The sequence below is a fragment of the Acanthopagrus latus genome, chromosome 15, assembly GCF_904848185.1.
Source record: "Acanthopagrus latus isolate v.2019 chromosome 15, fAcaLat1.1, whole genome shotgun sequence".
NCBI classification, from domain to species: domain Eukaryota; kingdom Metazoa; phylum Chordata; class Actinopteri; order Spariformes; family Sparidae; genus Acanthopagrus; species Acanthopagrus latus.
In genome coordinates this window covers 20,115,957-20,131,146 of record NC_051053.1, presented here as the reverse complement: position 1 = coordinate 20,131,146, position 15,190 = coordinate 20,115,957, and the positions used below count along the sequence as shown (strand labels likewise).

The 15,190-nt window shown below is 40.7% G+C and overlaps 1 protein-coding gene across 4 annotated transcripts in view; it reads right to left on the bottom strand.

The window, feature by feature from the left end:
• Positions 1 to 15,190, bottom strand: part of grid1a (glutamate receptor, ionotropic, delta 1a) — a 293,479-nt gene that overhangs the window by 44,343 nt on the left and 233,946 nt on the right. For all 4 annotated transcript variants that reach the window (XM_037124753.1, XM_037124752.1, XM_037124754.1 and 1 more), the window contains one exon: positions 3,324 to 3,377. In XM_037124753.1, the coding sequence (XP_036980648.1) occupies positions 3,324 to 3,377 (54 nt within the window). The remainder of the gene's footprint in view (positions 1 to 3,323; positions 3,378 to 15,190) is intronic.

Sequence of the window (15,190 nt, the reverse complement as noted above, 5' to 3'; positions counted from 1 at the left end):
CTCTATCTACTCTATCAAAGGTGAACAGTAAGGGGCGAGTGCCAAATTCACCAGCAGCCACTATGACAGGAGACTGATTTATAACTGTTGCAGTTTATACAAAATCTAATATATATGAGATAAAGTACAAGATCACTTTTTATTAACATCCTCTAATAAGAGTTAATCAATAGGTAATAATGTTCCTATAAGTCCATGTTTATTAACATTCATAAGACTACATAAACCAACAATGTTTTTGTTTATATGAAAATGTTTAAGCACAATTTATACATATACCTTTTTTTAATTAACAAAAATGGTACTGCATTATTTATAATAGCATTACAAACACATTAATTGAGTTAATCCGAGTTACCCTATCATGATTTCAGCCTTATGCTATTTTACAAAAGGCAAAAGTCAATAAAAAACCTTCTTTGCGAAAAGTCCATGATAAAGAATGTGTCAACCTGAATAAGGCATTGTTCTCGTTTTAAATCCAGAAGCTTAGTAACATTGTTAACTAAGTGCTAAACAATGTTTTAATCTTGATCAAAGCTGCGAAAAAGCTTAGTGAAGGTCTAACAAGGGCGTACAGTATATGGTTAGTTAAATTCAATATATGCTTGTAATGATCATAATAGAAACTCATAAGGCTTTTATTGCTGTTCTCAGTCTAGAAACTGTTAATGAGTGCCTTTTAAATTTGGATAATTGTATTATAATCCAACAATAAAGAGTCTTATTATGTTAATATGCATCTTAAAAGGGCTGATGAGGGCCTTAGTGCCTTTCACATAACACTTTTAATCTTTAATATTGACATTTACTGGCAACAGAAAGCCTTTTTACTTTAAATTATCATTGTGAAGTAAATACAGATTGTTTAGTATATCTGGCTGTAGGAGAACGACACCATCCACATATAGATCGGTTCCATATTAACCTCTCTTTGACGGTTCCATTGGCTCTGCCACTGGGCTGGATTTTTCAAGGAAAAATGACCATCTGATGGCTTCGCTGGCCCACAATCCCACAATAACCGCGGAGGCTACTCTACATTGAACACAAGAGAGAGAGCAACAGAATCTGAGGTAAAACGAGAGTGGACGGACCGGCTATCACTCGATGAAGAGCTCCAATGATTCAAAGATGTGTCAGAGCCTGTTCCTCAGCTTATTTGTATTTTTTCCTTAACAGCAGGTCTTGAGGTGGTCCAACAGGGTTTCTGCTTCATATTGGGACTTTTAGGTTTTTTTTTTATTTCTTGGTGTTAATGCTGTCTTCATGACAGCAGCATCAACAGTAATACCACTGGACAAACTTCAGAGTGATGGTTGAAAAGTCCTCCATTGCCGCTTTAATATAAAGATATCCTGATAATCACCGTCTGTCCTCTAATGAATTAAACAAACATCATGCCGACAGTTACGCCGGGAGAAATCAGATCCCGGGCTTATGTAAACAAATTAGCTTTGTACCTTCTCTTGAATCCCCTGTCCCTTTAGTGGTAAGCAACAGCAGAGAATAAATCATTTGCAACCAGATCGATGCCTGTATTCAATTTCAAACATATATGAACTAAAAAAGGCCCTAAGAGAATAATGGGATTTAAGTGAAAGGTAGAGTTTTCGTGTTATTTTTCCCTGTACATGAAAGGACCTCTGGAGGCCAGCATCCTGTTAAAAATGGGTCGGCACGAGTAGTAATTGAATTCTTTTTTTTGTTTTTTTGTTAGCCTTTTCAACAGGTCTGTGTTATTCCCATTTCAAGGTGATTGCCAGTTTCATGGGTGGTTTATCTCAGGTGATGAAATGAAAGGCAGGGAAAGAGACAGACGGTAGGAGAGAATAAACAAAATATTACAGAAGAAAAAAACAACAACAAAGTTCTCTTTTCGCTGTAGGGGGAAATGAAAAATGGCAAAAGATGGCAAGAAAAGACGACAGGGAGCTATTCCACAGCTCGTATATACGACCATTTACATTCTTCCTCTTTAAATATGTACCAAAGACAGATAACTGTACATGAAGCCACATCACATAAACCATTAAGGGAGTGCCACAGAAATTAACATGCCATTAGCTCATAGTTTGCCAGAGTATGATGCAATTAAAGCTAATGTCTTGGTGGAGGTCGGTGGTAATTGACTGAAAGGCGTGCGTGAGTCTGTGGGTGAATACAGCTCCAAATTAAGAATTACATTACCCCATCTCATCATCTTGCTCGAGACTACGAAAGCAAAATAAAATGACTTAAGCTGTCAGGTATGGCGAAAAAAAGTTTTAAAGAACTCAAGGTCTCGTTTGTGAATCAATACTTCTGTTATGTGTCTGCTTAAATGCACAGGGAGAAATGATTTCAAACACAGAAGGTAGTTATTTCATAAAATCATCATTATATTCTGGAATGAGGTAATTTGGGCTGCCAGATAGCAGAAGGTTTTCAACACAGTGAGCCTCATTAACTTTTGTAAATCAATATTCGAGCTGAAACGCACTGTGAATTTCTAACTAAAGCATAAATGACAGCTATTTTGTTTTTTGTTGGTGTGTGTTTTCAACTTCGGTATCCTTGAGGAGATAATTCTGCTTTTGCCCCAACACTCCAGGATCTGGAATATTTATAGGAGCGCTGTTTCAACAACATCTGGGGTACATACATTAATCATACTCTACAGACTAAAGATCAATATGTGCCATGTTTTAGATGTTAAGCACGAGTTAGGATGAAGTGAAGAGGTGACATTTCAATAAAATACACGGACATTGATGTATGTGTGTGTTTGAGAGCCTCCATTAGCCGCAGCAATGCTTATATTCCAGGTAAATCAACTGAACAGCCTTTTATCTAACGTCTATCACCCGCTGCTTTTAGTGCGGGCCCAATCATATGAGTCCTCCCTTATCTCCAAATCACTTTGAATCAATGGAAACGCTTGTGCCGAGGCACTAAAGCTAAGGACAGCGTCCACTGTTCTGTATTCACAAAGTGCGCCTGAGTTTTGTGCTGTTACAGCCACTTTAGAAAGACCATTTAGGTCAATGTCAGACACACACACTGGCACAGAGAAGGAAAAGATGCACAAACATCAACAGTTCAAAGGAGGGCAATTATATCTTATCAAATAAAGGCCCAGTCCCTCAGGCAGCCGAGATGAAATAAAAACAAATGATGTGCTGCTAATCTAAATGAATACCAGCAGCGGAGTGACAGCTCTATAGGTTTCTACGTTTGTGTGTGCGTTGGCAGCAAACAAGACTCTGTGTTGACAGAGGCAAACTGATACTAAGGTCTAAATTCACTCAGGTGCATATTACTGTGTTTGTGTATGACCTCACCTCATTGGCATAGACCCAGTGGCTGTCCTTGGATGCCAGGTTGGTTTCCACAGCCTGCAACAAAAAAAAGAGAGAAGAGGAAAAAAAAAATAGGGCATTTTTAGAACAAAGCGTGCAATACAAAGAGATCGTACAACTGTCAGTCACTTCTCTAGAGCTTAAATTGTACATCAAGGGTCCGATGTGTAAGGGGAGGGAAAAACAACACGAGATGGTTCAAAACCACGCCGCCTGGAACATATTGGACAAACCAGCCATTATAAATAATGCAGTGAGCAGACCTGCTATATGCAAGCTGAATGTTGTGACACCGGATGTGAGGATACAGGCTGGAGTACAGATGTGCACATTATGCAGACTGCTACAGGCTTGACTTCATTAGTAGGCATGAACAATTCATCAAAATATTATCAAAACTGCAATATGGCTGAGTGCAATATCCAAATCGCAGATGCTGCAATTTTTATTTTTTTTTTTGATAAAGGGGAAATATGTGCAAAACAGCATTAAAACGAAGTACTGTAGTGCCGGAGAGATGTCAAATCTACAAATCCCCAGATGGAAGAAAATTTGTTTGTTTGGTTCAAATGTCACATTGAGAGAAAATGAAAATTGCGATGCAAAAATTCCCTGTCAAATAAACAGTATCAAATTTTGTACCACATCACGCAGCCCTTTTTCATTTGCCATACTCATTCCACATCACTTTACGAAATACATTCTGAAAGCAAAATGGAAAACGTGGAGCCCACAGGAGCAGGCGCAAGTTTTGGGTATACATCTGTCAAATTCTGTCTCAGCAGAGGGTCAAATCTGAAGAGAAATAAATTACCAAAGGCTTGACCAAATACTGACAAATGAGGTGTGAAATGAGGAGTCAAAGCTCAGTACAGCCTTTTTTTTACTACTAGCTCACAGTTTCTGCTATCACAACTGCCAAAATTTGATACTTTAAATACATCTAATGGAATCACCATTTCTTTGTATTCAGTTTGGAACCGTGCTTATTTACTGAGAGGATGTTCTGTAGTGAGAGCGCACAACCTTTTCTTTGCAGTTCCACTGTTTACATATGCTGATTAAGTGGTCATTGCTGCACACTTAGGATTGGTTGGTTTCGTTGGTCTGAAAATACCAGTTTGTCTTCATGCTTCAGTGTTGCGGCAGTTTTGACCTCTCCAGAAATCCCTCCTCTGCTTGAGTTTTACAGATGTTCAGTGGCAGAAAATGTATTTAGACACCATATACTTTTTGAGAGCTTATGTTTTAAAAGGAGTTGAATACAAGGATGCACCTCGCAAAATGTCCGTTTCTCTCATTCCTGCCGCTCAGCTGTCACAGTTGACAGAACCCTATCTGAAGTCTCCGCGAGGCGAAGACATGGCAAATAAAATCGACTTATTCCAGGTTTCTCCAGCCCTATTATGGAAAAAAGTTTTTTTCTCATATGCATGACGTTCGTGAAATCAGGTCACAGCAGTAATCTGGTTACTGAAGTGCATCTAAATGCACTGGGTGACCTAAAACCTTCTCAGCACAGGTGAAAAGAAAAACCCACTTGAAATTACCGTAAATCGTCCATCTCATTATGGACTTCCTCCACCTGTCACAGGAACGCGATCATTTGGCATCTGTCATGCTAAACATCTCAATGCATGCTCTCTCCTGCAAATTGCTATCATTAGTGTCTAAATGAATCGGTTTCACACAAGGCCATGAAGACTGATCTCTCAGCATATAATCAACGGAACCCTGCTGCATTTTTACTCCACAACACTGTGCTCATCAATAATAGCCGGTGCACAGCGCAGCCCCGAACGCTGCCAATCGATCTTCTAACCTTGGAAGAGGCATGATTTGATTTTAATGCTCTTCTCGTCCCAGATTGGGCTCATCAAACCGCAAGACAAACATACCAGTGCAAGAGCCATATTTACCTCCATGGTTGAACTGTCACGTCTCATATTTCCAAAAAAAATCAAGAGTGGGGCAATATGCCTTCAAAAAATACCATGAAATTCAGACGGATAGTATAACATTATCACTAGATGCTGTGAAAAAAACAAAACAGGCAGAAGCCGGAGTTTTGCTGCGACATCCTGTAGATTTATATAAGAGAGCAAGAATATGTGTCATGGGGATATTTGCCCCTTTACCCCTCAACAAAGAGAGCTCGGATCAGTTCCTCTGATCTGTTTAAAGGTTTGGTTTTGTGTTTGGATCAACAAGATTTATGAGCAACATTTATGTTGCATGGACAAAATGGTTAATTTTAATAGTGTATGATGGGCATGTTGGTTGTTGCTGAAACCGTTGCAGCTGAATGAAGTCACATTCAGATCAAGAGATTCGAGATCAGTGTGCAAATCCAATCACTAAGGAAACTGACACTTTCTGCTATTAGGAGATAACTCAATATTGGTGTACAGGGCACTTTTACAGTGATTGTCTACCTGCTATATGCATACAGCAACTACAATGACACTCAATAGAGTGACTGCCTTTACCAACGCCCAACAGTTCCCTTTAATTTAATCAAGCCTAATCCAATATCGCACACAATAGCACTGTATCACTTTCACTAAAAGGAGTATGATTCACTAAATGTATGAATTTGGACTTTGGGCTGCATTTAAAACCAGCACAAGTGGAGCGAAATAGAAGTGGAGGCACACTGCAGGAATTTTAAGGTTTGTGTAACTGAACAAGATGAGCAATAGATATGTGTCATCTGCATAAAGATGTGAAGCAGCATTTGATTAATTACCACAAAGAAGTATACTGTGATAGAAGAGGAACAATGTTTTGTGTTGTTGTGTAATCCTGCTGACTAATGAAAGAACCAACCAACCAACAAATGGACATGGGTGAAAAAATAACCTCCTCTGTGGAGGTAATCACATCAATCAGCCACAACACTGAAAAGACTAACCGGTGAAGTGAGTAACATTGATCATCTTGTTACAATGCAATGTTTCTATGGGATCCCTTGGGTCCTGGCATTCATCTGGGTGCCACCTGAGACACACCACCCAGACATGCCTGAACAAGTTTGGTCCTCACTGTGGATTAGACTTGGCTCTGACTTGTCGAAGCATGGACACAGGACCTCTGGGGTATCCTGCGGTGTCTGACTCCAGGGTATTGACTGTGAATCCTTTGAGTCCCTGGGTTTGCACGTTGGGTTGTTCACGGATCAGACTTGTTCCAGAACATATGATTGTTCACATAAATGCCAGCACCCAAGGTTTCCCTTCAGAACATTGCTTTGTTGAGAGATTCCCAATGTTATTCACTTCACCTGTTAGTCCTGTTCAATGCCGAGGCTAATCAGTGAATTTACATTCACGCTGCTGGTTCTGGAGTTAACATTTTTATTCATGTAATGTAGGAATTTATCGGGCAGCAAGCGGCATTTAAAATGTGATAGAAGTGAAAAGACAGGATATATTTTACTACTGTGTTGCACAACCTTCAGGTGCAACATAACACTTGAGAGCTTGTGCGTGTGTGTGGTGTGTTTGAAACACAGCGAGATTCAGAGAAAAATGAAGGGTACAGGCCTTAAGGTACAGCTGTAGGGACCACTTAAGGTAAACGGTGAGCCAAAAGTAAGAGCCAGAAGCACATAGATTACGTGTGTGTATGTATGTGTGTGTGTGTGTGTGTGTGCGCGTGTGTGTGTGTGTGTGTTGGAAAAGAAACGACAATGAACATTTCTTAATAACTGTATTATAAAGACACCAAGTTAATACAATGTTTGAGTTTTACTATTTCAGCAGTAGTTTTCTTCAAGCGTCATGTAGAAAATAGTCTTTTTTTTTTTGGCAGATTTTTCCCTTATACGGATATTCCACCTCGGCAGCTGAGCATTCCCCGAAAAACCCGATAAGACTGTTTGCTTTTTCAAGATATATAAGTGATATCATGACACATCCCTTTGTTGGACAAACAAAGCTTGTGAAGCTCGCCTCCGGCACAACATCTCCACGTTAAAATCAAAAGATCATTAGACGGTTCCTGTAGTCTGCATGTTGGCAAAATATCAGCAAAATCCTTTCATGTGTGAGTAATCCATTAATTCAAATTATGATAATGTCTCTCCAGTCTGAAATAAAATCTGACAGTGAGAACTATTGTCTGCCTTGAAGAAGAACCTTGACATTTAAGAGAGACGACAGCTCCTTCAGCTGCATTCATTGTTCCAGACAAAATCTGTCAGATGCCATGATGGTAAAAAACAAAGTAAAGTACTGTAGTGTGGGTTAGCTAATGTGTACCAGCTGTGATGCAACGCTTTGTTGAAGCCGTAGGCACAACAAAACTCGCTACTTGAGAGGTTCAGCCCCAGTTCACAGCTCAACTGAACGCTGACAACTTAAGACACTTTCAAAATAAAGCCTTATTAAGCTAAATGATGTCTGGGAGCTGCTAGTTAACCTCGTGGCTGACTGAATGTAAGAAACACAATGTGTGCTATGCTGATATTTTTGAGAGCTGCTGTAACCGACAGAAAGTTCAGCTGGATTTATATGTCATCTCCGCGAGGTCTGTCACTGTTAGTCGCCGTCGCTATTTTGTCCTCATCAGTTGATGAGCAGTAGATAACTGCATCATCTGCATAAAAAGGTGAAGCAGCGTCGTAATTATCACAAAGAAGAATGCTTTAATAGACAGAAAATGGATAGATTGATACTGAGTGATTACTGCAAATGTACAGTATATCAATTTCACATATTGGTTACTGGTATAATTGATTACTAATAATCCATCTTGACCCTGGAAAAAAAAAACATCATTTGTTCCCTATGACAAAACACTGAGTGGCTGTTTACACAACAGTGGTTTTGACATACAACAATAAAACTTTGTTGCTTTGTAAAAACCAAAGGTGTACTTCTTCAACAAAATGTGTCATAAATCAACATGGCTTCTTATGTATCACCTCTAATTATGAGTTCAGATACAACTTCATTCAAAATGAAGATCTAAACTGGGCCTAGATACTGCGCTCTCTGAAATAACACAAAACATACTAAGTTGCTCATTAGGATTCAAAACTTGTAGCTCTCTGATACAAAAAACCCCTGTGTCTCTGCACAATTCCTTCATTATTTGCCTCATCAGCCCTTTCCTAATCGCATATGGTCCTATTTGATTCGAACTGAGCAAGGGGTTTTCCCCTTTGATTCAAATTTATCACACCAAAGCTTTAAAATCCATTTGAGACCTTTAATGTTATCGGCAGCTAGGCAGAGTCATTTTGGCTTTGTGTGTTTTTTTGCTGTCTTTCTATTCACTTCAACAGATGATGTAACCGCGAAACTCTGGAGAGCAACGCAGTTTTTTGGGAGAAGGAGGCGTAGACGAGAGCCTGGAGTGACATCTGAGGAATATTCTATACTGTTGATACAGCCAGAGCCTGGCAACAGTAAGATCTCCAATCAGAGCGGCAAAATACCTCAGGCATGTTCTTATACAGTAGCGATGCCACAAAGGCAGCCAGAGAATGCCAGCCCCAATTTAAAAGCGTGACAGCTGTAACGGGAGAGGAATTGCGGTTAGAGGGATGTGAAAAATAGGTGGGGGGAGGACTGGGCAAGCCACAGACGACAGAGGATGAATCTCCTGAATGTCACTCAATGGAACTATTTGTTGCCGTGCGAAATCGTGTTGCGAATGTTTGAAATCCCAGCCAGCGTGGCTCGTACACTCAGTTGCCAGTTTATTAGGTACACAGAGCAGGAAATTAAATCAGGCTCATGCAACAGTCCTGCAACAATCTCATCTCTCATAAAGGTCGACTCAGTTTTATAATTCTGGAGGATTTTGATTGTGGTGCTGTTTATCTGTTTGTTCGATTATTGTCCACACCGTTTGTATCAATAATTGCAGGTTACACAACAGAAAAAAACAAAAAAACATCTCTTTGTATCCATCTTTTATACTAATCTGCAGCTCTTATTATTAACAAAAAGCAATTGTGAACAAGCTTAATTAATCAATTAGTGAATAAAGCTGCAGTGTGACACTTCTAGTTAAGCCAGTTTGTACTTGAACAGCTAATTAAGATTATTTACGATAATTACAGTCGCTGTTCATGTATAAAACTCGTTGCTTTAGGATGCATCGAGCAACAAAAGAAAATGTATATATTGCCTATAGATGCGCGCCTGTATATGAAGGTTTTTTTTGTGTAATGATCACAGTGTTCTCATTTGCTCACTTTATAGCATATGGATCTTGCAAGCGAGGCAAATCCCCACCCTGCAGCTTACAGTTTGGATAATGATCTAAATGCCATGTGTCCTCAAAACAAGAGTTTACAGAATCAGCGTGTGGAAAGAATAAGAATCCTTCTCTCGCTGCTGGAAAAAATAAACACGCTCATTTGTTCGCTCAGTGTTCTTCATGAAATTACGCTCAATTTATATGTGAAAAGGCACATTTGATGCTTACTGCTTTTATTGCCTTAAATAAACAGAGACGTGCGAGGTTTTCTCATTCAAAATGGATCATTGGTTTTAACTGATCACTTAATCTAATCAAGTGCATCTACCTTCCCATTAGTCTTGAGTATAACTACAATACCAGAGGTGTAAAGAGTGATCCATCTCTTTGAATCAGTGGGCTTTCACTGCCAGTGCATCAAATACGCAGCCTGGTCAGGTTCAAGGTTAGACATGGTAGGTAGCATCACATCTTGAATTGCCCCTCTAGTGCAGCAGTATACTGTAAAGAGCGACAAAGGGGTGGCTGGAGTGGTCAGGTGGGTCATTCACAGGACCCTGGAGACTGGAGTTCACGTCCCGAACAAAGTCAAGATTATATGCTTGAGAACTTAAGTAAACAAATGTATGCAAGCGACGTAAGAGAGACATCAGAGGCTCCTGTTGGTTTGAAGTGGGCGCCTTTCACACAGTTTTGGTCTTTGGCCAAAATCTGCAGAAGGGTGGAGAGCGAGAGGGTTTTGGTAGCTGTCACACCTTCCGCGCTCTGTCGGTGTGAGGATCTCACAAAGAAGCCAGGAAGGAGTAATGAGGTCTGTCATAAAAGATTCACGATAATCCCTCTGAACCCAGCCTCGTCGCCGTTGCTGTGGAAACACACCTTCAGACCACTTAATCTGCTCCGTAGACACAGAATTCAACACAAAGGTGGCAACTACCCTCACTTCAGACTGGTGCCGACAGAGAAAACAGCTATACTTTCTTAACACAAGCACACATTTAACATGCCCGTTCAAACTGTATGGGGTAGTTTAGAGTCTTCACTTGCACTTCACTTTCACCACTCAAGGTTATATATATTTAATTAAAACTGGAGTAAAACTAGGTGTGAAAACCATTCTGTCAAATCAACTGCAGCACAGGCGCAGATTGTAAGGATGACTACTGGTACTTGAATGATAACACAAAGAGATTTTTAAATAATAATGATAAAAAAAAATCATCATTAATGTCGATATAACGAGTAAGTGGGCAAAGGAAAGTATCAGAAAAACAAAAACGGTCTGATGAGCTAAATTACACCACTTTACTGTAATACAGCCTTTAAAACCAGGAAAAGACAACGCCTATCACAATGTGACAATATCCAGAGTCAAGACTATCAAGACTAATGAAAACTACATTAAACATGTCAAAACAATGATAGCATGAAATTAGCAAAGCCATTATAGAAACCAACAGAAATTAAACTAAAACTACGACAACTTAGCAATTAATGATTCATCCTCTAAAGATGCTGATAAACCCAAGATAAAATTCAGCCTGGGTACTGATCTGCAGTCCACAGTGATAATCCAACACCTGAACAAATGGTGTCTGACCTTCCACTGTCAGTATTCAGGACCAGGTGGCCCTCCCAAGAAGATGGCACACGTGTGTCACATTAAAAACAAATCACGACTCCCATCTGCCTCGGCGCTAAGGCTGCTACCTTCTCTCTGCATGTAGTTAGCTTCCAACAGGCTTACGTTTTAGCCATGAGTGGAATAGCTAATGTCCCCACTAGGAGACTCACCAGAGGGCACATTAGCCTCGGACTAAAATTAGAGGAACCTAAGCACTGTGCCCGTGGCTGCAGTGCAGCAGTTTTTGGGTAAATAAAAAAAGGTACAAAAAAGTCAATTTGACCTACTTTGCTTGCAATATAATTATAATATCCAAAGACCTGTATGATTTATGTTAAAACATGTCAACATAATCTTTGCTTTGCCTTGCTGGCTGGATTAGACACAATATTTGCAGTAGCAGGTTTTGGCTTCAACATTGGTAATGTGGTCGTCTTCAGTACAGGTATGTGTTTGCCGTCAGCTGTCCCTGTGTAGTATTCTCTCTGTGGACTGCTGCATATGTTGCGAGCTAAAATGTTGCGAGAGGGATTTCTGAGAGTCACTCACAGGATTAAAACTAGGTGTGACATTTTATGAATACCGTATCAGGCTGAAGAGCCTCCTGAGTGCAGGCGTTCAGTGGGGCCGTAAGGGGCCGGGGCTTTATAACATTAGCTATTCTCAAACCGTGCAATGGATTTCATCCACCACACCTACAAGGACTTCAACTGGTGATGAGGAGGGACTGGATCCACTCACATCCATCTGTTGAAATTTTATTGGAAATTATTTCTTCTTCCTTGCCAACCATTTCTATAGGATATATTCAGCAGCAAAATGTATGCATTTCAAAAATATGAATCTTTAGTCAGCTTTGATAAATACTGTGAAGGCCCCAACTCAGGTTTGAAACAATGCTGAGACAGAGAGCGCAGCTGTGGTTGAGCAAGCTATAGAGAGGCAGCAGTGATAGCAAGAGCAAAGCAGTGATCAGAGAATTCAAATGTTATCTTCTAATTGTGCTCCTGCTGTTTTGTTCTAAAGCACAAATACACCTCTGCACGACTCCTCCAGGTTTTGGGTGATTACAGCCCAAATGCTTGCTCAAACAGACACACGGAGACAGACGCAGACCTGCAGCTTTTTAAGAAAGGACAGAAGGGAGGGACCAGACTGTGATCTAACCTGGTCACTACGAGTACCGACCTCACACCCTGCTGGGTGCTACACACCGCAGTCCAAAGGTCGATGCCCAGATACGTTCTGAACACAGCAAAATACTAAGAAAATGGAGCAGAGGTAAAAGTCTTTGCAGACACAGACACCGCTGCAAATGTTTGTGTTATTTTTAAGGAAAATCTTGCATAGTCCTACCTTGAAGCTGCTTTTTAAATGTGATCTATGCCACAAAACTTTAAACGGACCAGATATAACCATTCTGTATTTTATTAAAAGAAGAAAGCAATCCAACAAGTGCTATTGTGAGCAAGCTTTGTTTTGAACGGAGAGTTTGTAGGAAAATGAAAACTTGGTTAGGATTTTAACAAGACACCCCAGCACACTTCATAAACGATACATCTTAGTAGAAGACGAATTACTTTGCAGTGCTGCGGGCTGCCCTTGGGGAGGCACTGAACATAAAGTAAACCCCCCTGCACCTGGGGGAAATTTATGTTGTGGGTCTTTGATGATATTTGCAATTGAATTTTTATTGCACAGCTGATGGATGCAATAAACCAGGGTAATTAACAGAGAGGAAACTGATTACCTCACAGAAAGTTATTTTGTTCATCTGTGAACTACAGTCACAGCACAAGGACAAGCAGATATATAGGTGATAGTATTTAAAGCACAAGCTTATTTTATATCCACATTACAACTTTAACAGGTTTAATGTTACCGGTGGGGTGAATTTATCTTGCAGCCGGAACAGAGCACACGGACTGAAGTGCCAAAAACATGACAGATGCACCAAGTGACGACTGGAAACCTAGAGTATGATTAGCCATCGTGAAGACCATCAGCAGCCCCCAGACACTAATCATCAGCTGAGCCATTATGACTCTTAAACAGTTCAGTGTTTCCACAGAAACCATGCAGCCACAGTAGATGGGACAGTGTGAGGGCAGATTGTCTGCTAATTAATGATATGATATACTGTTGATCCACATGCAAAATACGTATGTGGGAAAGTTTGGTGGCTTGTTAAATAAAGTAATTATACAAACCTTTAGATTGAGCCTTTGGCAGTAAACGGACTTGCATTTTTAAAGGGCCATTCCAGTCTGCTGACTGCTCAAAGCGCTTTACAACACTTGTCAGATTCACCCATTCATACACTGATGGCAGATGTGCCAGCTGGAGCAATTTGGGGTTTAGTATCTTGCTCAAGGACACATTGGCATGCACCTATGGGGAGCAGGGATCCCAACCAGTGACCTCCCAATTGCTAGATGACCCGCTTTACCTCCAGAGCTACAGCCACCGGAGGGTAGGAGCCCAAATTTCCCAAAGAGCGTGAAGAGGACACTGTCAAATATCCCAGGCTTAAAAAAAGTTGCTCTTTTACGGAAGATGAGAGATGGATCAGGAAGTTTAACACCGACACCACCTTCCTGACCTCCCTGAGACCTGAAGCTGCTCTTTGGTATTATGAGTAAAGCGTGACTGGGGCTTAAGAGTCAGACACCATTTCTCCAGGGGGACGATCTCCGGACCCGCCAGATGCAACACTGAAACAATGAAGTTAACAAGCAAAACTCATCTGAATGTTTTATTTTTTTAATCTGCAATTCATGGGGCTGGACCCAAGCAAAGACGAGAGATAAGCAAAACAATGCTATTTAAATGAGGCTGAATAATGCATGCCGCCCATTACCTAACGTCAGTAGAGTGATTTCAGGTGAGCGAAATGCAGCAATTGTTTTCCATAAAGAGCACTTCCTACCGTTCAAAGGCCATTAGCTGCGAATAATGAATCACAGAACTTTTCTTTCACACTGAACTTCACACCCGGAAAAGCACCCCTTAAGAGAGAGCGAGAGGGGTAAGTGATTTTTATTTGGAAACATATAAATAATTAAGCTGTCCCTTTAGTCGATGTTGCGCTCAGGGCAGGATAGGTAGTGTCTTACAAAACTGGCACAAACTGAAAACCTCTTAACTCCTTTTGACTCGAACTTCTTGAAACAGTTTTGTGCAGATGGTCTTGAGTAAATACCACGAGTGACACTTTCATCTGCTTTGCTCCGCATAAAAGCCGAAATTGTGGGAAGGTGATTGCTCTACTTTTGTACAGCCAGAAATAAACTGCTTTGATTACATGCCGCAGCGGGTCGCACAAGGGGGCCTAGTTTTATAGTGTAGTTAAAGAGCTTTTTTAAGAGAAGACCACAATATCGCTACACTTGAGTGTCCTTACATAACACCTGTGGCCCCAGAGGGCTCTCACTCTCTGCACGTGTTGCGGACTGTAGGCGCTGCTCGCCAAGTAAAAACAACCAGACGACTGAAGCTTCGCTCTGCTGTCATCTCTGCTCGCGGGTACAATCACACTCTCATTCCGCCGAAACGGCCTCAAAGTCACTACTCACAGGAGGCTGTCAGGGAAGGAGTGAAAACAAAGATGAGACGAGAAACCTGAGAAAAATTAAGGCGCTGTAAAGATATGACAGCTAAGTCAAAATGTTAGTGTCGGGCAGGTACTACGGCACATCATCCACACCGCTTATCTCTTTTCACTTTCCTTCTTTAAAAAACTAACTTTCTTTGTTAAACGCTTGCCGGTCTGCCTGCTTAATTGGAGTGACCTGCCTCAGGGAAATGCAAGGTGTGTGGGCAAAACATTACTGCAGTTTCTTTCAAAAGCACAAAGATGAAATGCCTCTAAAAAAAACAGCTAAAGCAAACGGAAAATGAAGGGCAGAGTACAGCGCAGAAGGAAGTCCATCTGCTAATGCACATCCAAAACAGGAAGAGGAATTGTTTCCCCGGGTCGCTACCCTCAGGTACCAGTTAGTGGAATAACTGT